The sequence below is a fragment of the Callithrix jacchus genome, chromosome 20 (assembly GCF_049354715.1).
Source record: "Callithrix jacchus isolate 240 chromosome 20, calJac240_pri, whole genome shotgun sequence".
Taxonomy (NCBI): Eukaryota; Metazoa; Chordata; class Mammalia; order Primates; family Cebidae; genus Callithrix; species Callithrix jacchus.
The window spans coordinates 47,662,896-47,686,625 of NC_133521.1; the positions used below are offsets into that span (position 1 = coordinate 47,662,896).

The following is a 23,730-nucleotide window of genomic DNA, read 5'->3' on the forward strand; positions in this document are numbered from 1 at the left end:
TCGCAGCCAGCATGGTAGCATTTGGCAGTGTGGTGTTGGGGTTCTTCCCTGTGGAGCCCAAGTACATTTTGCATCCACAGCAGAGGTGTTTACTATTACCAAGGGGTGAGTGGGTTTGGAGTGAGTTCCCAGTCGTAGTTTTTGGAGACAGGGTCTCGGTCGCTGCCCAGGCTGAAGTGCAGTGATGCAGCCATAGCTCACTGTAGCCTTAGACTTGTAGACGCAAGTGATCCTCCTGCCTTGGCCTCCCAGAGTGCTGGGATTACGCACGTGAGCCACTGTGCCTGGCCACCACACACCAAGGAATTAGTGCGTTTAGGATGGATTCCCTCTCTTTTCTAGAAGGAATGTTCTCCTTCTTGAGAGGAAGGTTTTCCTTTGTGCTTCTCCAAATGCAACAACAGGATACGTGTGTGGTTAAGGTTGGGAACCCTCAGGGCAGTGATGTGTTCCAGGTGAGCAGGAGGGAGAGAGGTTCCAGAACTTTCTCTGCCAAATGCCCCTGTGAGCAAATCAGAGCCAATCAAGAGGGGGAAGCTGTTAGAGTCTCTCTTACCCAATTATCTCCAAAGGCGCCCAAAAAGAAAGGGAAGAAAGGCAAAGCCAAAGACCCTTCAGTTGTCGATGGATTCCCCCCAGAGGAAATGAGCAAGGAGCAGGTGAGTAGAGCCAGTCCTGGGGTGGGCGGGTGCCACACAGGGTCAGGTGGGCAGAACTGGCTGTGGCCCAGTCCTGGTGTGGGCGGGTGTCACGCAGGGTCAGGTGGGCAGAACTGGCTGTGGCCCAGTCCTGGTGTGGGCGGGTGTCATGCAGGGTCAGGTGGGCAGAGCCGGCTGTGGCCCAGTCCCAGGGTGGGCACCATGCAGGGTCAGGTGAGTAGAGCTGGCTGTGGCCCAGTCCTGGGGTGGGTGGGTGCCACACAGGGTCAGGTGGGCAGAGCTGGCTGTAGCCCAGTCCTGGTGTGGCGGGTGTCACGCAGGGTCAGGTGAGTAGAGCTGGCTGTGGCCCAGTCCTGGTGTGGCGGGTGTCACGCAGGGTCAGGTGAGTAGAGCTGGCTGTGGCCCAGTCCTGGGGTGGGTGGGTGTCACGCAGTGTCAGGTGGGCAGAGCTGGCTGTGGCCCAGTCCTGGTGTGGCGGGTGTCACGCAGGGTCAGGTGAGTAGAGCTGGCTGTGGCCCAGTCCTGGGGTGGGTGGGTGTCACGCAGTGTCAGGTGGGCAGAGCTGGCTGTGGCCCAGTCCTGGTGTGGCGGGTGTCACGCAGGGTCAGGTGAGTAGAGCTGGCTGTGGCCCAGTCCTGGGGTGGGTGGGTGTCACGCAGTGTCAGGTGGGCAGAGCTGGCTGTGGCCCAGTCCTGGTGTGGCGGGTGTCACGCAGGGTCAGGTGAGTAGAGCTGGCTGTGGCCCAGTCCTGGGGTGGGTGGGTGTCACGCAGTGTCAGGTGGGCAGAGCTGGCTGTAGCCCAGTCCTGGTGTGGCGGGTGTCACGCAGGGTCAGGTGAGTAGAGCTGGCTGTGGCCCAGTCCTGGTGTGGCGGGTGTCACGCAGGGTCAGGTGAGTAGAGCTGGCTGTGGCCCAGTCCTGGGGTGGGTGGGTGTCACGCAGTGTCAGGTGGGCAGAGCTGGCTGTGGCCCAGTCCTGGTGTGGCGGGTGTCACGCAGGGTCAGGTGAGTAGAGCTGGCTGTGGCCCAGTCCTGGGGTGGGTGGGTGTCACGCAGTGTCAGGTGGGCAGAGCTGGCTGTAGCCCAGTCCTGGTGTGGCGGGTGTCACGCAGGGTCAGGTGAGTAGAGCTGGCTGTGGCCCAGTCCTGGTGTGGCGGGTGTCACGCAGGGTCAGGTGAGTAGAGCTGGCTGTGGCCCAGTCCTGGGGTGGGTGGGTGTCACGCAGTGTCAGGTGGGCAGAGCTGGCTGTGGCCCAGTCCTGGTGTGGCGGGTGTCATGCAGGGTCAGGTGAGCAGAGCTGGCTGTGGCTCAGTCCCGGGTGGGCACCACGCAGGGTCAGGTGGGCAGAGCCGGCTGTGGCCCAATCCTGGGGTGGGCACCACGCAGGGTTCCTGTATGAACCTCTCAGGTGGCTGCACCATTTGTCCATCTCACCATGTGGATCTATTCTTCTGTGCAAGCCAGAACCAGCACTCCAGCCTGGTCCATAATTCCCATCAGCTGCAAAGCTTTCACGTGGACTCTGTGTTTTCAAAAAGGCCATAGAGCCCATTATGGAATGTTTTAATAGGGCAGTAGGAATTTGGAAGGACAAGTTTTTCTGATTTAAAAGCTATTTTTGATTTTGAGTATTCTCTTCCAATCGACCCTTTCTTGCAGCTGTTGTGTATAGGCTTATCACAACACACACACACCGCATTCTCCTTTATTTTATTCACAGTTAAACATTATCTCAAAAAGCAAGGTTTTAAAAGAAACTTAAAATGTGAGTTACTTAAAATCACATCTCAGTCTGATTGATCATTCATTGTTTTTGATAAAAGTCCCATCAGGGCTGCCTTTTTCTTGGGTATGCTTATTTTGGGGAGGAGGTGATGTTTCTATAGTTTCTTTGTAGGAGTTATTTCAAGTCCATTCTTCATTTGGATGCAGTTAAGGGCTACAGAACATAATTATGTAATGACAATTTTACCTAAGAGGCTCCCGAAACCTGCAGGCTGTGGCAAGCCCAGTGCAGCCTCTAGCCTCTGCCCTGATGGATGACTGCCTCATGAGCCTCTGACCCAGGACGTGCGTGCTGTGTCAGCTCATGTGTTATTGTTAATCATTGTTACCTTTTTTTGGTAGTATTAAGATAAAAAATAAATATGAAGGAGACTAGAAGAGTCGTATGACCCGAAGTTGGAGCTGGGCAGAGGTCCTTGAAACGTGCTAAAGGACGTGTGTGTTTTACGTTCAGAGAAAGCACGGGCAGTTCAAGCCAGGGGCTGAGCGAAGAGGTGACGGGGCGAGGTTTGTGTTCTGGAAAGGTGTCTGGAGCCGCCGAATGGATTGAACGTTGCCTTGTCCTAGCATGTGAGCTGTTGCCGCCTCCCTGTTTGCTTCCCCTTCCTGTGGAGACAGGCCTTGCATGGCAGTGACTGTGCAGTCCACTGGGCAGGGCCTTGCGCTGCGCATGGCACACGGAGCCACAGACTCAGAAGACTTCTTCAGGATCCAGGCAGAGGGTAGGGCTGGAGGTGACCTGGACACGCCTGGCTGGAGGGGCCTGGGGCTGTGCCCAAAAAATAACTGATTCTTGCTCCCCAGAAAGCTGGAAGCCTGTCCTACATTTTTTTTAACCTATTTTCAGATTTGCAGTTGAACCCTCTTGAGGGTTAGGAGTCTGCTGGTCTTGCGTATTTTTTGCTTAACATTGTATCTTTAAAGATGATTTTTTTTTTCATTTAACATTACATGAATCTGTTTAAATGCTGCTACCTCATTTCTATATTTGTTTTTTGGGTAATATGATATTTCTCCCAGTTGATGTACTGTAAGTTTTCAACCATTGCTGTATTCATTTATTTATGTTTTAGAGACAGGGTCCTGCTCTGTCACCCAGGGTGGAGTGCAGTGGTGTGATCACGGCTCACTGCAGCCTCGAGCTCCCAGGTTCAAGCGATCGTCCTCCCCAAGTGTTCCCAGTAGCTGTGACTGTAGGCGTGTGCCACCACTCCGGGCTCATTTTTATTTTTCTGTTTTGTAGAGACAGGGTTTTGCCATGTTGCCTAGGCTGGTCAACTCCCAGGCTCAAAAGATCCTCCCGCTTTGGCCTCCCAAAATGCTGGGAGCCACCATGCCTGGCTGTTTATTTTTTGAGACGGAATCTCAGTCTGTCACCCAGGCTCGAGTGTAGTGGCTTTATTATGACTAACTGCAGCCTCTACCTTCTGGGCCTAAGTGACTCTCCAACCTCAGCTTTCCCAGTAGCTGAGACTACAGGCACGTGCCATGACGTCTGGCTAATTAAAAAAAATTTTTTTTTGCAGAGATGGGGTCTCGTTATGTTGCCTAAGCTGGCTTAAACTCCTGGGCTCAAGGGATCCTTCCACCTCGGCCTCCCAAAGTGCTGGGATTGCAGGCGAGAGCCAGTACCTCTTGCCCATTCCCTGTTTACATTGGTCTCAGATGGTTTCCTCTTTAATATTTTTGCTCTTGTAATAATGGTGTGGGTAATATCTTTCAGCAACAAGCTCTTATATTTCTTTCGAGAAATTTCTTAGGTATAAATTCTCAGAAATGGATGAAAGGATATAGTTATTTTATGTTTATTGGCCAAATTGAAGAGAATTCTGCCACTTGTTGAATGCATTCTGTCTCTGGAGCTTCCTAGCTTTATATCTTAACTTTTTATGTTCAGCTGTCTAATTTTAGGTGAAAACGGCTCCACCCTCTTCCTTCCTTGCCCTTCTCCGGCCATCTGCCCCTCTGCTATGCATGGGCCCCTGCCCAGTGCTCACCTGACCCACTGCACCTGGCCAGGTGGAGGAGCATTTGGGCCGTATCCGGGAGGAGCTGGACCGTGAGCGGGAGGAGCGCAACTACTTCCAGCTGGAGCGGGACAAGATCCACACCTTCTGGGAGATCACCCGGAGGCAGCTGGAGGAAAAGAAGGCTGAGCTTCGGAACAAGGATCGGGAGATGGAAGAGGCCGAGGAGAGGCACCAGGTGGAGATCAAGGTGAGTGAGGCCAGTCTGCCCGTGCCCACCTGGTCACCACACAGCCACAGAGGAACTGGGCCCAATGAGGGTGAGGCTGGGACACTGTCTGTCCTCGGCTTTGGGAGTCACAGCCCCAACGCTGTTTTTTATAAAAGAGGCTGAGGGAGAGACACTTCATCTCTCCAGTGTCATGAGAGACCCAGCAGGTCCTGAGGTTTAACATGCAGCCTCCACAACATGGAAGGAGCAAGGGCTTTGGGGACAGGCTGGCCTGTTTGCAACTCAGCTCTGCCCCTCAGCACCCTGTGAGCTGGGGATGCACCTCACCTCCCAGCCTTGGTGTCTGACTCTGCCTCAAGTGTGCAGGTTTGCTGAAGTGAACAGGCATGTGTGGCTGTGTGCAGGTGAGGAGTCATGCAAGGGAGCAGGTGGATGCAAGTGAGCAGGTGTGTACAGGTGAGGAGGTGGGTACAGGTGAGCAGATGGTGCAGGCGAGCAGGAGGATGCAAATGGGTGGGTGTGTGCAGGTGGTTAGATGGTGCATGTAAGCAGGTGGATGCAAATGAGTGGGTGTGTGCAGGTGAGGCATGGGCAGGTGAGGAGGTGTAGGCAGGTGAGCAGATGGTTCAGGTGAGCAGGTGTGTGCAGGTGAGGAGGTGTGGGCAGGTGAGGAGGTGTGGGCAGGTGAGGAGGTGTGGACAGGTGAGCAGATGGTGCAGGTGAACAGCTGGATGCAAGTGGGTAGGTGTGTGCAGGTGAGGAGGCATGGGCAGGTGAGCAGATGGCACAGGTAATACAGGTGAGGAGGTGATACAGGTCAGCAGGTGGGGTGGGTATGTGCAGATGAGGTGTGAGCAGGTGGGTGCAGGTAAGCAGGTGGGTGCAAGTGATCAGGTGCATACAGATGTGTACAGGTGGGCAGGTGGGTGCAAGTGACCACGTGTGTACAGATGTGTGTGGGTGAGGAAGCATGAAAGTGAGCAGAGGGTGCAGGTGAGCAAGAGGGTGCAAGTGACCAGGTATGTACAGGTGAGCAGGTGTGGTTAGGTGAGCAGGTGGGTGCAAGTGATCAGGTGTGTACAGGTGAGGTGTGGTGCAGGTGAGCAGGTGTGTATAGGTGAGGAGGTATGGTATAGGTGAGCAGGTGGGTGCAGGTGAGCAGGTATGTATAGGTGAGGAGGTGTGGTGCAGGTGAGCAGGTGTGTACAGATGAGGAGGTATGGTATAGGTGAGCAGGTGGGTGCAGGTGGAGCAGGTGTGTACAGGTGTGTACAAGTGAGGAGGTGGTGTAGGTGAGCAGGTGTGTACAGGTGTGTACAAGTGAGGTGGTGTAGGTGAGCAGGTGTGTAGGTGAGCAAGTGTGCATGTAAGGAGGTGTGTAGGTGAGCAGCTGTGGTGAAGGTGAGGTGTGATGCAGGTGAGCAAGTATACAGGTGTGTAGGTGAGCAGGAGTGATGTAGGTGAGCAGGTGTGATGTGGGTGAGCAGGTGTGCAGGTGAGAAGGTGTGTAGTGAGCAGCTGTGGTGCAGGTAAGCAGGTGTGTAGGTGAGCAGGTGTGCAGGTGAGCAGGTACGGTTGAGCAGGTGTGGTGCAGGTGAGGAGGTGTGTAGGTGAACAGCTGTGGTGTAGCTGAGCAGGTATGCAGGTGAGGAGGTGTGTAGGTGAGCAGGTATGTAGTGAGCAGGTGTGGTGCAGGTGAGGAGGTGTGTAGGTGAGCAGGTGTGTAGGTGAGCAGGTGTGGTGCAGGTGAGCAGGTATGGGTGAGCAGGTGTGGTGCAGGTGAACAGGTGGTATTCTCATTGCCCTGCAGGTGTACAAGCAGAAAGTGAAGCACCTGCTCTATGAGCACCAGAACAACCTGACAGAGATGAAGGCTGAGGGCGCGGTGATCATGAAGCTAGCACAGAAGGAGCACCACACGCAGGAGGGTGCGCTGCGCAAGGATATGCGGGCGCTGAAGGTGGAGCTCAAGGAGCAGGAGCTGGCCAGTGAGGTGGTGGTGAAGAACCTGAGGCTGGTAGGTGTGACGGGGGCACGTGGGGGCTGACAGATTTTTGGGGATGCAAGCCCAGTGCTGCATGAACTCTGGTCGATTCAACAGCAACTAGGAATTCATATTTTTGCATAGGATCGCCTGCATTTTTTCAGTTTGTTGAAATACATATATATTTTTAAGCATGTATCCAAACAAACCCCATTTTGGGACCAAGTGCACAGTGCTGTCTGAGCCCTGAGGAAAAAATTGACATCCCCGAAGAAAAATCCAGCTCAGGGTCTTTGATGTGCTGCTGACACATGATGCTCAGGTACTTCCCTAGAGAATAGTGTCAAAGGCATTTAGTACAAAGTGAGCCAACCATTAAAATGTCCAGTGTGTCGGCCCCTGGGCAGCTGTGACGGTTTGTCACACAAGCTGTGCTGATTTTTACTTTTGAAGCTGGGGGTTTCCAGGGCACCGTTAAAACTGATTTGTGCACCTGGTTCAGTGGCTCACACCCATAATCCCAGCACTTGGGAGGGTTAGATGGGAGAACCGGTTGAGGCCAATAGTTTGAGAGTAGCCTGGGTGAAATCGCTGAACCCTATCTTGTTTTTTCTCTTTTTTTTTTGACTTCTTTCTTTTTCCCTAGACTGCTCAGCAGGATGAACCCTATCTCTACAGAAAAACAGAACAAAACAAACCCATGGCCGGGTGAGGTAGATCAGGCCTGTCATCCCAGCACTTTTGGAGGCCGAGGCGGGTGGATCATGAGGTCAGGATTTCGAGACTAGCCTGGCCAGCATGGTGAAACTCCGTCTCTACTAAAAATACAAAAATTAGCATGGTAGTGGGTGCCTGTAATCTTACCTACTTGGGAGGCTGAGACCAGAGAATTGCATGAAACCGGAAGGTGGAGGCTGCAGTGAGCCGAGATGGCACCACTTCACTCCAGCCTGGACGACAGAGGGAGACCCCGTCTCAAATAACAGTAACAACAAACATAAACTTGCGCGGCGGCACGTGCCTGTGTCAGCTCCTTGGGAGGCTGAGGTGGGAGGGTCCCTTGAGTTCAGGAAGTCAAGGCTCTGGTGAGCTAGGGTTGTGCCACTGCACTCCAGCCTCGGTGACAGAGTGAGACAAAACAAAAAAGAAAGAAATTTGTTTGCTGAGTGTCCATTAGCTGCTAGGTCCTGATCTGATCTCTGACAAAATGCCTGCCTGACCGGGGCTGATGGTCTAGAAAGGACAACAGGTGAGTTGAAAGACAAAATAAATGTGTCAGATAAAACAGAATCTGGTGGGAACACATGACACAGAGAAAGCAAAGTGGGGAGGGGAGGGGTACAGTTTGTACAAGTAGGTGACCAGCGGGGAGAGGGGCGGGCCAGTGGGAAGGCCCAGAGGAACAGAAGGAGGACACTGGGGGAGAGGGGTCTGTGTTTGTTCGCCTTGAAAGCTGGGTGAGGACTGGGACCTTGACCTGGGGGAGTCCACTGCACTCTGAGAACTGGGGCGGAGGAGAGATATGTCTGACTTTAGTCTTCAAAGGTTCTTCCTGGTGCTGGATAGAGGAGACTTTCTTTCTTTCTCTTTTTGGAGACAGAGTCTCGCTCTGTCACCCAAGCTGGAATTCAGTGGCACGATCATGGCTCACTGCAACCTCCGCCTCCTGGATTTAAGCCATTCTCCCACCTCAGCCTCCCAAGTAGCTGGGATTGCAGGCACCTGCCATCATGCCTGGCTAATTTTTGTATTTTTGTAGAGATGGGGTTTCACCATGTTGGCCAGGCTGTCTCAAACTCCTGACCTCAGGTGATCCGCCCACCTCGGCCTCCCGGAGTCCTGGGATTGTGGGCATGAGCCACTGTGCCTGGTCTCAAGGAGACTTTAACACATTTGCCTCATGCCTGGAAGCAGTTCAGCCTCAAATGAATCTGGAAGAAACTTGGTGACACTGCTGACTTCACAGCAAAGCATGAGGGTGCTGAAGTCTTCAACCCTCCAGAATTGTCTGATCTTAATCCGGGTCCTGTATATAATCAGTGTTCCCTGTTGGATGAAAATACTGCTTTAAAAAAAAAAAATCAAATGGCCAGGTGCAGTGGCTCAAGCCTGTAATCCTAGCACTTTGGGAGACCAAGGTGGGTGGATCACAAGGTCAGCAGATCGAGACCATCCTGGCCAACATGGTGAAACTGTCTCTACTAAAAATACAAAAATTTTATTTTCTAGTTTATTTTCTATTTACAGGCACGTGTGGTGGCCTGTGCCTGTAATCCCAGCAACTTGGGAGGCTGAGGCAGGAGAATCACTGGAACCTGGGAGGTGGAGGTCACAGTGAGCTGAGATTGCGCCACTGCACCCCAGCCTGGTGACAGAGTGAGACTCTGTCTCGAGGAAAAAAAATGATTTTTTTGTTCAAAATTTTAATATATAATGTTTATTGAAATATAATATATACAGATTATTTGTTTAAAAAAATATATATTTATTTATTTTTAGAGATGAGGTCTCATTCTGTCTCCCAGGCTGCAGTGCAGTGGTACAATTGTAGCTCACGGCAGCTTCGAACTCCTGGGCTCAGGTGATCCTTCCATCTTAGCCTCCCAAGCAGCTGGAGCTATAGACATGTGCTACCACACGCACCTAATCTTTAAATTTTCTGTAGAGGGTCTTGCTATGTTGCCTAGGCTGCTCTTGAACTCTTGGCCTCAAGTGATCCTCCTGCCTTGGCCTCCGAAGTGCTGGGATTACAGGCATGAGTCCCCACGCTCAGCCTGTTAAAATACTTTTAAAATGCTGCTTTAGGCAACAGTGCAGCAGGTTGGAAGCTACACACGGGACCTGCAGAGATCCCACAGCTCTGTGTGGATGTGACTGCTCTCCAGGCTGTGGGATGGTTTGGCAAGGGAACAAAGCTGGGTTCAGTGCTCACAGTGTCTGTTCATGTTCCCCCTCAAGCTTAGAGGTGATTTAGTTGAGGGAGGTGAGTTAGGAAATGTGGAGGTCACCAGGGCATATTCCATGAACCTGGAGGTGTGGAGAACCCAGCAGCCAGCAGCAGAATGATGTTTGCTGAGCTAGGTTTTTCATGGAGGTTAGGACCAGGGTCAGCCTGAAGGGCATGGGCTTCACTCTGTGTCTGGCTGTCCAGTAACGGCCTCTTTTCCCCTGTGCAGAAACACGCTGAGGAGATCACCAAGTTGCGGAATGATTTCGAGAGGCAAGTTCGAGGTCAGTTTCCCCCATGCTCATTGTGTAGGGTGGTGCCAGAGCCCCCATCAGAAAGGAACTTACCTCCAGAGCTTGTGAACTCAGGGAACACAAACTAGGTTAAAACAGCCCAAGCATGCAAGGGAAAGAATGTGGGAGTTTCCAAGGTCAGCGGACCCACTCAGAATCCCAGAACGACTTACTTCCATGTGAGTCTGGGAGGCTGTGATGATCACACACTTTCCCACTCCTAGCTAAAATCGGGAGATACCAGCAGGTGGTAGTTACTCAATGCCGTGGGCAGCATTCTTAAAATAGTCTTCTCCATGGTTCCTGGTCTGAGAAGGCTCCAATTTCTGAAGTCTGTCTGGTTTACTAATAAGAGCCTATAGTCTGTGTCTGGATGGCCACACGGGCCCTGATTACGCTCGCTCCCTGGGGTCAGCTGACGTTCAGCTGTTGGCAGTCCCAGTGCAGGGAGCGATTAGCAATGCCTGTCACTGGCAAAGGCAGGTGGACACTGGCATGTGTGCTGAGTATGAGCATCAGCAGAAAGCACTAAAGCCCTCTATTCTGCAGAGCTCGCTTGCAGAGCTGTTCTGACCACAGTGGGCGTTTGGGGTCCTGTTTACAGGCTCCCTGTTCTGTAGTCCTAGGGGCACCTTCTTACTAAGCTGCTATTTGTGGCTGCCTTTCAGAAATTGAGGCCAAGTATGACAAGAAGATGAAGATGCTGAGGGACGAGCTCGATCTTCAGAGAAAGACCGAGCTGCATGAAGTGGAGGAGAGGAAGAACAGCCAGATCAACACGCTGATGCAGCGCCATGAGGAGGCCTTCACCGACATCAAGAACTATTACAACGACATCACCCTCAACAACCTGGCCCTCATCAGCTCCCTCAAGGTGAGGTGCTGCGCAAGAGGTGGGCTTGGGGAGACATACTCTGCCTGTGCCAGGATGTGGGCTGCAGAGTCCTGGGGATCCAGACCCCAGCCCTCCTCCCAACACACGCCCTTTCATAAGATTATTTGACAGTGCCCCTCTAGTATCCTTAATTGAAATTCCTAAATAATGTAACCTGTCTATACGTATTGTTAAAAGCCGTTAGGACATTTTCTCACCATAGTGAGAGGGGGAGGTGATCAAGTGTAATTCATTTGTAAAGCTTGGTGGAGCTGCAGTGGGTACCCATTGTGGCTGGAGTGGACAGGTGTCCTTATCACTCACATGCTGGCAGTGATAGGATTTTCTACAAGAGGCAACGGCCCTTGGTGGAATCTCGAACAAAGTGTAGTCCCTCCATCTGCGTGGAAGCTGCATTCCCAGAAAACTCAGAATAAGGTGAAACTGCAGATATACTGTGTTTATACCTACAACGGGGATCTAAGTGCCAGCGTGCATGTGGCCACAGGACCTGTTTGTGGGCAGGAGGGCCCCCTGGCTCCCCCTGCAGCCGTGGCCCCTTTGGTTCTGCCTGCTGACTCCTCCTGGGCCCGTGCTTGTGCCTGCAGGAGCAAATGGAGGACATGCGGAAGAAGGAGGACCGCCTGGAGAGGGAGATGGCCGAGGTGTCTGTGCAGAACAAGCGCCTGGCGGAGCCTCTCCTGAAGGCTCGTGAGGAGATGGGTGAGATGCAGAAGCAGCTCGTGAACTACGAGAGGGACAAGCAGACCCTGCTGGTGAGTTTCCTGCTGGAGGCATCTCCCTCCTTGGCACCAGCCTCAGCTCAGGAGGAAGGAACATCATGGGGATCCCTGAGGCTCCACCTGGGGCTTGGCCCTCAGGGCAGGAAGGGGGATGGGGAGGCTGGCATTTCTCCTCTCTCAGCCTTGTTTTCTGGGGAAAGTCAAGCCTGGGGGTGTTTTGGAGACCTTCATCTTTACCGCATGCTACTGACCTGCCCTGGCGGGGCACAGCTGCTGGTGTCCTGGAGCCTGGTCTTAACGGCGATGGTTTTTGGTCTTGCCATCTCCCAGGAGACTGTTACCTGATGACTGTGAATCTTGAATACTTTCTGTCCCTGCTCCCTCTTTTTTCTACAGTGCACAAAAGCACGTTTAAAAGTCACAGAGAAAGAGCTGAAAGATCTGCAGTGGGAGCACGAAGTGTTAGAGCAGCGGTTCACCAAGGTGAGTGGGCACCAGGCTGGCCCTGCCACGGGCAGTGGTAGTGACAGGTCATGACAGGCCTTTGTCTGCCAGCCAGGGACGGGGCTCTCCTTGTTGCCCTGGCCCCTGGAACAGCTTCAGGTACCTTCACCATGTTTCTGGGTCCTGAGGCTGTAACTCATCCCACAGCTTCTAAGAGGCTAAAACCTGTGGCCTATTTTGCATGCATATCCTGCAGGAGGCCTGGGGTCTCATGGGGAGCGGATCACACATGACTCACATGCGTGTCCTGCAGGAGGCCTGGGGTCTCATGGGGAGCGGATCACACATGACTCACATGCGTGTCCTGCAGGAGGCCTGGGGTCTCATGGGGAGCGGATCACACATGACTCACATGCGTGTCCTGCAGGAGGCCTGGGGTCTCATGGGGAGAGGATCACACATGACTCACATTCGTGTCCTGCAGGAGGTCTGGGGTCTCATGGGGAGCGGATCACACATGACTCACCTGCGTGTCCTGCAGGAGGCCTGGGGTCTCATGGGGAGAGGATCACACATGACTTTTGTTTTCTTAAGAGCTCCCCTCTGAGCACATGAAGGAGGCCTGGCGCCTTCAGCATGTCTTTCTTCCATGTGTGTATGTTTCTAAGTACTAACCTATTACTTTCTCATTGTAAAGAAGTCCTGGGGTCTTAAGTGTAAGTTAAAATGAGTCTCCAGGCCGGGTGCCGTGGCTCATGCCTGTAATCCTAGCACTTTGGGAGGCCAAGGTGGGTGGATCACCTGAGGTCAGGAGTTCAAGACCAGCCTGGCCATCATGGTGAAACCCCATCTAAAAAAAAAAAAAAAAATGAGTCTCTAGCTGCTCAGCACTGGTCTTCACACTGGCGAGCTTTGTGAGCTCCCTTCCTGGTTTCCCGGATGCTCTAGTGTGCATGTGACTGTGGATTACGAACACAGGATCAGGCATAAGCACAGCTTGCTTTTTAATCTCACAGTGTTTCAGGCTGCAAATAGGAAGCGGTTTCGCTCTCAGCCACATGGCGCTCCGATTGCTCATGTAGCTGACTCCCCTGTTTCTGATCCTCTGCTGTTGTAAGCATGGCTGCCTCAATAAATGTGTCTTTGTGCCCCTGTGTAAGATTGCGTCTTAGGAAAGCCGGTGCCTAGCAGTGGGATTGTCAGGTCTGAGGGGTCCGTGTTGAGGATTGTGATCGTCTGTCCAGAGGGCCGTTCTGAGTCACACTCCTGCCAGGGTGCTGGAGGGGCCATTTCCATCCTTCCTCAACAGGTTTAAACCTGTGCACATGTGATTGGGTGGGAAACAACTCATTTAGCGTGCGCTTCTGAGATTTCCAGTGAGTAGTAAATGCTGGGTCTTGTCTCTGTCCCTGGACACTCCCTGCCTCTGCGCAGTTTCAAAGTTCTGGCCAAGGACCGGTCCAGCACCATGGGCCCCTCAGGCTTTGTCTGTGGTTTGCGTGGCTGGAGCACCTTACCTTAAGCAGCAGTGATGGGTGCTGTTTCTGTCCTCCAACTTGATTGACATTTATGAGCACAGACAGTTGTAGTGGGGTTGGCCCCTCAGGAACATCCCGTCTGTCTGTCACATCTAGACCCACCTTCAGAGATGCCTCGGGTCCTGCAGGACTTGCACTGCTGGGCTGTGCCAGCTCCCGGGTGCAGCCCTGTTTGCACAGCTCAGGGGAAGGGCATCTGCAAGGCAGCCGGTGAGACCCAGAGGACTGCTGTGTTACACAGGGACCCTTCCTCCCCGCTGTGGGTTTTGAGTAAATGCTGGGTCTTGTCTCTGTCCCTGGACACTCCCTCCTTATTAGGAAGAGGAGAGCAGAGACGTGCCTGGGTTGGAGCCTTGTTCTCTGCCAGATTTTCTTCTATTTGGATGTAGTTCCTGAAGTTATCAAAGTCAGTGCCTCTTCCTAGAGAACCGAGAGCTCAAATTTGTCAGCAAAATGTAGAGACCAAAGACACTTACAGTCTAATGCATATGGACAAGGAACTGGATTTCCGCAAATCTGGGGAATTCTGACACCAGTTAGAAGGAGTGCAGGGCCAGGTGCTGTCCTGGAGGTGCTGCAGGTATCACAGGTTGTGGCTTTGGAGAAAGCTGCGGTGTTTTAGCATGGTCCTTTTTTCTTCCAAACACTTCCAATCCTAGCACTTTGGGAGGCCAAGGTGGGTGGATCACCTGAGGTCAGGAGTTCAAGACCAGCCTGGCCATCATAGTGAAACCCCATCTAAAAAAAAAAAAAAATGAGTCTCTAGCTGCTCAGCACTGGTCTTCACACTGGCGAGCTTTATGAGCTCCCTTCCTGGTTTCCCGGATGCTCTAGTGTGCATGTGACTGTGGATTACAAACACAGGATCAGGCATAAGCACAGCTTGCTTTTTAATCTCACAGTGTTTCAGGCTGCAAATAGGAAGCGGTTTCGCTCTCAGCGAAATCTCTAAATGCATAGAGAACATTCTAGAAGGGGTCACACCACGTGTTCATAATGGTGGCCTCTGGGAACTGGGGTTAAGGGGTTCACTTTTTTGAGCTGGAGTTTTGCTCTTGTTGCCCAGGCTGCAGTGCAGTAGTGCAATGTCAGTTTGCTGCAACCTCTGCCTCCAGGGTTCAAGCATTCCGCCAGCCTCAGCCTGCCTAGTAGCTGGGATTACAGGCACCTATGACCACACCCCGCTAATTTTTGTGTTTTTAGTAGAGAGAGTTTCACGATGTTGTCCAGGGTGGTCTTGAACTCCTGACCTCAGGCGATCCACCCACCTCAGCCTCCCAAAGTGCTGGGATGACGGGCGTGAGCCACCGTGTCGAGCTCAGGCTGTTCACTTTTTTATAATCTTCGACAAAGTCTAGATTTGTTTAGAGTGCATAATTCGTAGAAAAATTAGGTGAAAAAGAATGGTTTTACTGGCTGGCAGGCGGCTGGCTCCAAGGCTGTTCTTCAGGTCCTCCATTTGTGGGCCAGGCTGCACGTGGGATCCGAGAGAGCGCATCCTCCACGGGCCCACCCGCAGCTCTGCCTGCTGGATGCCTGGGATCCCACGTCCTCGATGAACCCACAGCCCTCGCTCGGAGCCACCCATGGAGTGGCTTTCAGGGTGGGGCTGCTCTAGCTCTTACCGGGACTCATGGCTTCTAGAGACACCTTCCTGAGAAGGCTTATGCTGTGTGGACAGCTGTGCAGAGGGCCAGCATGTGGGCAGTGTGGATAACAACCGCTCGGTGCTATGGGGGTGGGCACTGTTGGAAAGCCACCTCCCAGAGAAAGAAGCGCCGTGTTTGGGTGGGAGGCAGCTTCTCCCCAGTGAGATGTCCCCAGGGGAGGGGCCTCACAGCCCACCCAGCACTGTCCCTGCAGGTGCAGCAGGAGCGGGATGAGCTCTACCAGAAGTTCACTGCTGCTATCCAGGAGGTGCAGCAGAAGACCGGCTTTAAGAACCTGGTGCTAGAGCGCAAGCTGCAGGCGCTCAGCGCTGCTGTGGAGAAGAAGGAGGTGCAGTTCAACGAGGTGCTGGCGGCCTCCAACCTGGACCCTGCATCCCTGACGCTGGTGTCCCGCAAGCTCGAGGTAGGCCCTTGAGGTAGGCCGCCCCAGTGGGCAGCCTCTTCCCTATGGCAGGACCCTTCCGTTCCGTGCTGTGCCTCCTCGGATGGGCACAGACCCCTCGGTCAACCACTGGACGGGGGCATTCATGGGCTTCCTGTTGCCCGAGAACAGAGTGGCATGGCTGTCTCTCGCTGTCTTAGCTGGTGGTCTCCTCTCATCAGTTCTGCTGAAGTCTCTTGATCTTCCCCGGACCCTGTGTGACCTCATGGTGCCTGCTAACCTCTGGGTCTCTGCTCACTCCAGTTCTCAGGCCTGGCTCATCCAGGCATCTAAGGCTCTAGTCATCTCAGTGCAGCCTGACAATGGGTGTGGGAGTGGAAAAGCCACGTGGAGTCTCTGTGGGCCTGAGCGCCTCCGTTGGTGACAGCAAGGCCCAGGTGACAGACACAGGCCTGGAGAATGGTTGTATCTCCTGAGCTCTCAGCTCAGCCACCACCCCCATCCTGGGGCAGAGAGGGTGCCGGGATGCCCTGAGATGGGCTGGGTTAGGACATGGGCAGTGCAGGGTCATGGGAGCCTGGGGACCCTCACCCCACTTTGCAGGTACTGGGGACATGAGGTCTAAGAAGAGCCCGGAACATTCCATCGTTCTGTGTCACAGTTATGTATGGTGCTGCTCTGCTAGGGTGTCCTGGGATAAAGCAGATGAGGCCTGGGCCCCCCATGGGGAGAGACAGCGTGCCCCGGAAGATCAGGAGGATGCTGGAGCCTCAGACTGCCTCACAGGTGCCTCTTACCTGTGTCTAGCTTCTGGACCTGGGCCTGGCCTCTGTTCCCTGGACCTGGTTAGGGAAAGTCACAGAGGAACAGGCACAGGGCAAAGGTCTCTGACTGACACTGGAATCCTGGTCAGTTGAGGCACAGCCTGCGGCTTCCTTGGGGCCCTCCAAGATGCATGACGCATGCCCCTGGCCCAGCTGCTGCCCCTGAGCTTGCAACAGCTGGTCGTGAGGTCTTCACCAACAGGCCCTGCAGAGGGAGACTGGCTGGTCACAGAGATGCAGCCTTTGGGGCCACCGCGCACCGTCTGACTCTGCTGCTGTGCTGGGCTCGTCCTTCAGCGACAGATGTCTGGGACGTTGGCTCGAGGCTTCCTCACTGTGGAAGCATCTGTTATCCTGAGAACGTTCACAGATGGTATTTTTTTGTTTTGTTTTCGAGACTGAATCTCGCTCTGTCACCCAGGCTGGAGTGCAGTGGTGCAGCCTCTGCCTCCCGAGTAGCTGGGATCACAGGCACCACGCCTGGCTAAGTTTTTTATTTTTAGCAGAGACAGTTTCACCATGTTGGCTGGTCTTCAACTCCTGACCTTGTGATCTGCCTGCCTTGGCCTCCCAAAGTGCTGGGATTACAGGTGTGAGCCACCGCACCTGACCTTATTTTTGTATTTTTAGTAGAGATGGGGTTTCACCACGTTGGCCAGGATGGTCTCAGTCTCTGACCTCGAGATCCACCCACCTCGGCTTCCTCAAGTGCTGGGATTACAGGTGTGAGCCACCGTGCCTGGCCTCCAGATGGCGTTTTTAAGGTGGTTGGTCCACACGCAGTTGAGCTAAACACAAATGCATGTGCTCACCATTGACTCCAGGCTGAGGGCTGCCCTCTTTCAAGTCAGCTAATCTCTTTTTTTTTTTTTTTTTTCTGAGTTGGAGTCTCGCTCTGTCATCCAGGCTGGAGCCCCTTGCTGAGCTGCCCTGGGGACACCAGGTGTTAGGCAGATGCAAGACTGAGGGGCTGGTTCTGAAAGGCCTGTCAGCTGTGTCTTTCCGGGCCGGTTGGTAACCATGGAAGAACTGGACAGAGCCTACCCTGCCACTGCTGAGGATCGCAGGGCTGGAGGGGGCAGGTTGGGGCCAGCACAGAATGGGGATGGGCAGAGGATTTGAGAGCTGCCCAGAGGCTGAGTCGACATGCGGGGCTGGGAGGGGCCAAGGCGGCTTGGTGTGCTGTTTGCACACTGGGGAACTGTGGGTCCTGGCCTAGTGGGCAGTGGTGCCTGTGGGACGCTGTCATCTGGGATGGCCTGGCTCTCAGGGCCTGAGGTAGTGAGGCTGTATAAGTGGGGTCTCACTGGGACCAGAGGCAGACCCTGGGATTGCTCGGCACTGGGCCGTGAGCACAGGCAGGTGAGGGAGTGAGGTCCCACTGTTGGGAGGAGGACGAGGTGCGTTCCCAGCTCCTGGCTGAGGCTGCACCTGGCCGGCTGCTGAACCACTGAGATGAGGGTCACTGCTGCTGTACCCACGCACCAGGGTGAGCGTGGAGCCAAATGTGGGTCAGCTCTTCCTTTCCTGGTCATTGTGACCATGACTTCTAAGTGAGGAATCTTCTGGCGAAGTGACAGAGGCCCCGGCAGGGACACTGTTTGCAGGCTGCGCAGGTGTGAGGGCTGCTCTGTCCTTGGGCAGCAGAGACGGCTCTAAAGCTAGGCTGGGCCCAGTCATGGCCACAGGCAGTAGCCCAAGAAGGCCCCGGCCTGGCTGTGTGGTGAGACCCTTGCCCACATCTGGGCGGGCCAACGCTGCTGAAGACCACTTTTTTCTGTTAGGAAATAGTGGGAGAATATATTCACAAGCTTCGAGACGTGTAAGCAGGGTGTGAGTGGTGTTCAGCGGACAGTCTCCGTGTGTGGCTGCACGCCGCCTGCCGTCACCTCATCTGCGTTTCTTTTGGGTTTGGACTGGTTTTTTTTGAGATTGTGTCTTGCTCTGTCACCTAGGCTGGAGTGCAGTGGTGCAGTCTCAGCTCAGTGCAACCTCTGTTTCCCAGCTTCAAGTGACTCCTGTGCTTCAGACTCCCAAGTCGCTGGGATTACACAGGTTTGAGTCACCACACCTGGCTAATTTTTGTATTTTTAGTAGAGACAGGGTTTCACCACATTGGCCAGGCTGGTCTCAAACTCCTGACTGCAAGTGATCTGCCCGCCTTGGCCTCCCAAAGTGGTGGGATTATAGGTGTGAGCCAGCACGCCTGGCTAATTTTGTATTTTTAGTAAAGAAAGAGTTTCGGCCGGGCATGGTGGCTCACGCCTGTAATCTCAGCATTTTGGGAGGCTTAGGTGGGTGGATCACCTGAGGTTAGGAGTTCAAGACCATCCTGGCCAACATGGTGAAACCCTGTCTTTATTAAAAAAAAAGAAAAAAGGGTTCTGCCGTGTTGGCCAGGCTGGTGTTGAACTCCTGACCTCAGGGGATCCGCCGTCTTGGCCTCCCAAAATGCTGAGATCACAGGCATGGGCTGCCTCGCCCGGCCTGGACCATTTCTTTATGGAGACGTGTGGCTCCCTGTTCTCTGCTCCTCCCGTGTTTTCTCTCAACCCTTGGAGACCTTTTTCTGCTGAAAACCCTGTGTGGATGGAGGCACCGTCGAACCAGGCTGTTATTCCCCGGGTCTCTGAGGAGAGCCTGGAGCCCCCAGGCACCCGCATTGCCTTGGTGAGAAGATGAGCCTCAAACTCTCACCTCTCTCCTCAGGATGTCCTGGAATTGAAGAACAGCACCATCAAGGACCTGCAGTATGAGCTGGCCCGGGTCTGTAAGGTACGAGGTGCGCTGCCCTCCCTCAGAGACACCCTCGGTGCCAGCCTGTTCTAAATGCAGATGCTGGGACCCCACTGGTGCCCACTTTGTACCCTGTTTGACAAGGCAGCCGTCACTGTCCCCACTGAGGGTGCAGTCATGGCTGAGGGCAGCTGGGTTCTGTTGGTTTGGGGCACAGCACTGTCATCGAGGCCTTGTCTCTGCTGGGATGGGTGTGGGGGCACCTGGACCCTTCCCTGGTCAGCCCCTTCCCCTGGGTAGGGGGGGGCGTGAAGAACCTGTGGGAGGAACATCCAGCCAGGGGCAGAGCCTCTCAGACCACAGCTCTGCCCCCGAGTGTCTCTGCCCTCTGCCTCTGTCTCCTCATTTGCGGAATGGGAGTAGTGATGGCCTCTCCCTGTTGTGATACCTGAGCTGGATGATGTCTCCCACACAGGAAATGACTCACAGGTCTTTGGCTTTATCCTTTTACACCGTGATGCTCACGATGCTTGCCCCTCCACGGAGCTGCACTCAGCTCTGGCCGGCCTGGGCGCCGGGACCCTGAGCTCTGGCGGGCCTGGGCGTGGGGACCCTGAGCTCTGGTGGGCCTGGGCCTGGGCGCCGGGACCCTGAGCTCTGGCGGGCCTGGGCCTGGGCATGGGGACCCTGAGCTCTGGTGGGCCTGGGCCTGGGCGCCGGGACCCTGAGCTCTGGCGGGCCTGGGCGTGGGGATCCTGAGCTCTGGTGGCCCTGGGTGTGGGGACCCTGAGCGTGGGGGCCCTGAGCTCTGGTGGGCCTGGGAGTGACCCTCAGCTCCCTAACGCTGCCCCGTCCCCACAGGCCCACAATGACCTGCTGCGCACGTACTTGGGAGTGACCCTCAGCTCCCTAACGCTGCCCTGTCCCCACAGGCCCACAATGACCTGCTGCGCACGTACCAGGCGAAGCTGTTGGCCTTCGGGATCCCTCTGGACAACTTGGGCTTCAAGCCCTTGGAGACAGCTGTGGTCGGGCAGACGCTAGGCCAGGGCCCTGCGGGACTGGTGGGCACCCCCACGTAGCTGCCCCCCTGGGGGGGCACAGCCCCCAGAGCCAGCCTAGGAACTCTCTCTGGATGACACCCCTTTTCACATCCAGGACAGCAGGTGTTTTAGATCTTATCATCAGCAAATGAAAGCTTTTCACATGTCCTTCCATCGTCTTGCCTGGCTCCGTGGACAGAACCGCCTGCAGAACCCTCACCCATGGCATCCCTGCCACTTCCTTCGCTGGGTCCATGTCCAGCCTGTGCCTGCTCCCTGGTCACCTCCAACTGCAGACAGCGGGACCTTCTCAGAGGGCCCTGTGCTCACCTGAGGCTGGGCTCAGGGTGCTGCCTGTCTTCACACCATTGTTGTCCCGACGACTGGACGGCTTTGCGGGTGTCGGCAGTGACTTTATTGACCCCTGAGTCACAGCTGCCCACTCGGAATCTCCGGGACTTCCCTAGGAAGTGGGTGACCCTGGTGCTCCCTGTTGAGGGTGGGGGGCACAGCCCGCGTGCAGGAAGGGTCAGGTGGCCTCCTGCTGCGGGGCCTGGCTCTAGCTCCCTCGGTAGGTGGTGTAGGACCAGGGGCTCAGCAGCAGGGGCACGTGGAACTTCTGGGCCTCGCTGGGGATGGTGAAAACAACCTGAGGTGGAGAGAAGGCCGGGGAGAGGCTGAGGGGGCGGCAGCAAACTGGTCATCTAGCCCCAGCGTGGCTGGGAGAGCTCAGCAGCCCAGACTGAGGGTCTGGGATGGGGTGAACCCTCCCCACCAGAGGGACATTCCTCAGAAGCCACAGCCCTGAGCACAGCCACAGCGTGACAGGGCAGATGCTTCTGTGCAGTGCAGTGCGGGGTGAGGTGACGAGGTCAGGCACGGAGCTGGAGTCGGCTCAGATGTAAACCTCTGTCGACAAAGGGGATGAGTCACCCCTGGCCCAGTCTCCCCACAAAGCCTGACCCTGGGCAGGTCAGCGATGGGTGTGTCCTACAGTCTTGCTGCCTGGAAACCTTTCTTTTGTGAGCTCACCCACCTGCCACCACCCAGGACCAGTCTGCCCACTGCCTAAATGATGCCGGCCAGCAGGACCTGACCTGCGGTCCCAGTGAGTCACAGACCTCAGCCCCTCCAGCGCACCGGGGCGCTCACCTCCACGTATGGGTAGAAGCTTTCCTGCCCCCTCTTCCTCCAGTAGGCAGCCGTGTCGAAGGTGAGCTTGTAGGTGCCTGCCTTCATCTGGTCCCGCGTCAGGAGTCCAGGGCAGCGGCCATCTGCGTCTGTGTAGCTGGGGAGAGGATGAGGGTGCAGACAGGGAGATGAGGAGCTCCCCACCCCACCTGTCAGACTTGGGCGAGCAGCCACAGTGGGACTCGGCCTGCAGCTGCGGAGAGTCAGGACCCCACAGCACTGTCTTTAAGGAATCACAACACAGAGAAGAAAAAGGAAAAAGCCTCCCATAATGTACCCCACGAGCAGTAACCACCTTAGAGCTGGCATATATTTTTCCAGATTTTCTCTATGCGTATTTGTTGAGAAACCTAAAATCACTCATCAAATGGATTATACTATTTGTATTATTTTATAAGCTGTGGCTTTCTGGGTCAGTAACTACCAAACCCTCACCACAGGGCGGGCCTGCCCACTGCACGGAGCACACACATAGTGTGCCTTGGTGCCTTGTCAGGGTCCCGAACGCCTGTGGCTCTGCCCACAGCCACCCCCGGAAAACCTCACATTGTTCTTGCCAGCTGGTCTTTGAAGTGTGCGCTTCTACTGTGATTAGAAAGAGCAGGCTGGGTGCAGTGGCTCCTGCCTTTAATCCCAGCACTTTGGGAGGCCATGATGTCAGGAGTTCAAGACCATCCTGGCCAACACGGTGAAACCCCATCTCTACTAAAAATACAAACAAATCAGCCAGGTGTGGTGGTCCTTGCCTGCAATCCCAGCTACTAGAGAGGCTGAGGCAGAGAATTGCTTGAACCTGTGGGGTGGAGGCTGCAGTGAGTTGAGAGTGCGCCACTGCACTCCAGCCTGGGTGACAGTGAGACTTCGTCTCAAAAAAAAAAAAAAAGTATAGCACGTGTGTATGTGGGGAACCTCCATGAGATGCGTAGCCCACATGGTGCTCTCCTAATTCCTCAGGTGGGACCTGGAGGAATTAGTGCCTCAGCTTTTGTGGAGGGTCAGATGAGGATGTAGGAGTGGCACCGTCACACCCTGATCCTGTGGGCCCAGTCCTGCCCTTCTGGCTGGAAGAGAGGGGCCTGCTTCCGACGCAGGGCCATAAGGCCTGTGGGGTGACACCCACCTGGGAAATGCCCATGGAGCCTGTGTCTGGGGCAGTAGGCAAGGCCCCATGGAGGCTGAGGGGCTCAGTGCCCTCAGGCCTGGCTGGGAATCCCAGCACGGACCTGGGCTTGCTGTAGGAGTAATCATGGTGCTGGCCTCAAGGTGTATGGAGAATGGAAGGAGCAGAGTGTCCAGCTACTGCCTGGCTACCTGTGATCTTAGAGACAGTGAAGGCTTCCATTTCCCCTCAGGGCTCACCTAACCCCCCACCCCCGCACAGCTGCCAGGAACAGGCAGAAACACTCCCACCCCATCAGGTGCTCAGTGGCCTGAGGTTGGAGGTGGGAGGGAACCGCACCTCTCCTCATTTCCGTATTTTCAGAGGAGGAAATGGGCTGAGAGAAGCAGAAGGGAGGCCCCCATCCATCCCTGCACCCCGGGTTGAGTGGAGGGTCAGCAGTGGTCAGCTCTGCTCTCCAGCCTCACTGCCTGGCTCCCTAGCCCCTGCCATCTGTCTCAGGGCAGGACCCCCCTCCCAGCGTCTCCCACCTACCTAGTCCTCAGCTCAATCCACTGCTGGCTGTGGTCCTCCAGCCGGGACAAGCAGAGGCAGAGGCCCCTGGCTGGGACCCCGGAGGCGGTATCCAGCACATGGGTGGTCAGTGGGCTGCCCAGAGGCTCCATGCTGCTGCCCTAGGCCAGGAGGAGGTGGCCAGGGTGAGCCTCGGGGGCCCTGTGCCCACCCGCCCCAATCCTGCGTCCACACCGGCTGTTAGGTGTAAACAGCCCTCTGGACAGTCCTCCCAGTGCCCAGGGTACAGGGGGCAAGGGTTACTGGAACTGCCTAGTCAGCTGAAGAGGCTCCAAACGTAAACAGCGGACCCTTCCCGGCCAATCCCCCCGCTCCCACGCCCCACTGGGGACGCAGTCTGCCGCCCACGCCCCCACGAAAGGGCCATCGCCCCCCCAGGCCCTCCGGTCTCTGGGCTCTCTCCCCCCTGCCCCCTTTCCTGGGTCCTCGACGCCCAGCCCCGCCCTAGGCAGATGAGGGGACAGGAGCCCGGCATGTCCAGGCCTGGCCCCCCCTAACCTCCTGGGGGCCCAGGTGTCGCTGGAGCCGCAGCAGCCGCGGGGCGGCCCCGGAGCTCATCCTGCCCCACCGACTGCGACGTCCGCAGGCAGAGGGAAGGGCGGGCCCGTCACCCCGCCCCGGACCACCTCGTGTCCACCAGGAGGGCCCCAGCGGGGCTGTGCCCAGGAAGGGGCGCTGGTGGAGAATCGGGGCGCACAGACCTGGAGCCCGGAGCGGAGTCTAGGAC

General features: G+C 55.3%; 1 protein-coding gene and 1 pseudogene across 9 annotated transcripts in view; one reads left to right on the forward strand and one right to left on the reverse strand.

Annotated features, from left to right (window-relative positions):
- The window catches only part of DRC4 (dynein regulatory complex subunit 4), a 26,668-nt gene extending 4,964 nt beyond the window's left edge, over window positions 1-21,704 (forward strand). For 2 of the 8 annotated variants that reach the window (XM_078358082.1, XM_078358081.1), the window contains exons 2-11: window positions 573-659; window positions 4,462-4,659; window positions 6,452-6,658; window positions 9,802-9,856; window positions 10,534-10,739; window positions 11,348-11,515; window positions 11,879-11,965; window positions 15,328-15,537; window positions 19,050-19,115; window positions 19,938-21,704. In XM_078358082.1, coding sequence (XP_078214208.1) covers window positions 645-659; window positions 4,462-4,659; window positions 6,452-6,658; window positions 9,802-9,856; window positions 10,534-10,739; window positions 11,348-11,515; window positions 11,879-11,965; window positions 15,328-15,537; window positions 19,050-19,115; window positions 19,938-20,120 — 1,395 coding nt within the window. In that variant the 5' untranslated portion in view covers window positions 573-644 and the 3' untranslated portion in view covers window positions 20,121-21,704. Of the gene's footprint in view, window positions 1-572; window positions 660-4,461; window positions 4,660-6,451; window positions 6,659-7,271; window positions 7,875-9,801; window positions 9,857-10,533; window positions 10,740-11,347; window positions 11,516-11,878; window positions 11,966-15,327; window positions 15,538-19,049; window positions 19,116-19,937 lie in introns of all 8 variants that reach the window. The other 6 variants (XM_078358083.1, XM_008986420.6, XM_078358086.1 and 3 more) reach the window with 5 other exon arrangements.
- On the reverse strand, window positions 20,336-23,730 carry LOC100399282 (uncharacterized; annotated as a pseudogene). Its single transcript, XR_013530348.1, has 4 exons — window positions 23,502-23,730; window positions 22,965-23,104; window positions 21,272-21,407; window positions 20,336-20,768 (listed from the first exon to the last, which is right to left on the reverse strand). The product of XR_013530348.1 is annotated as an uncharacterized LOC100399282 (transcript).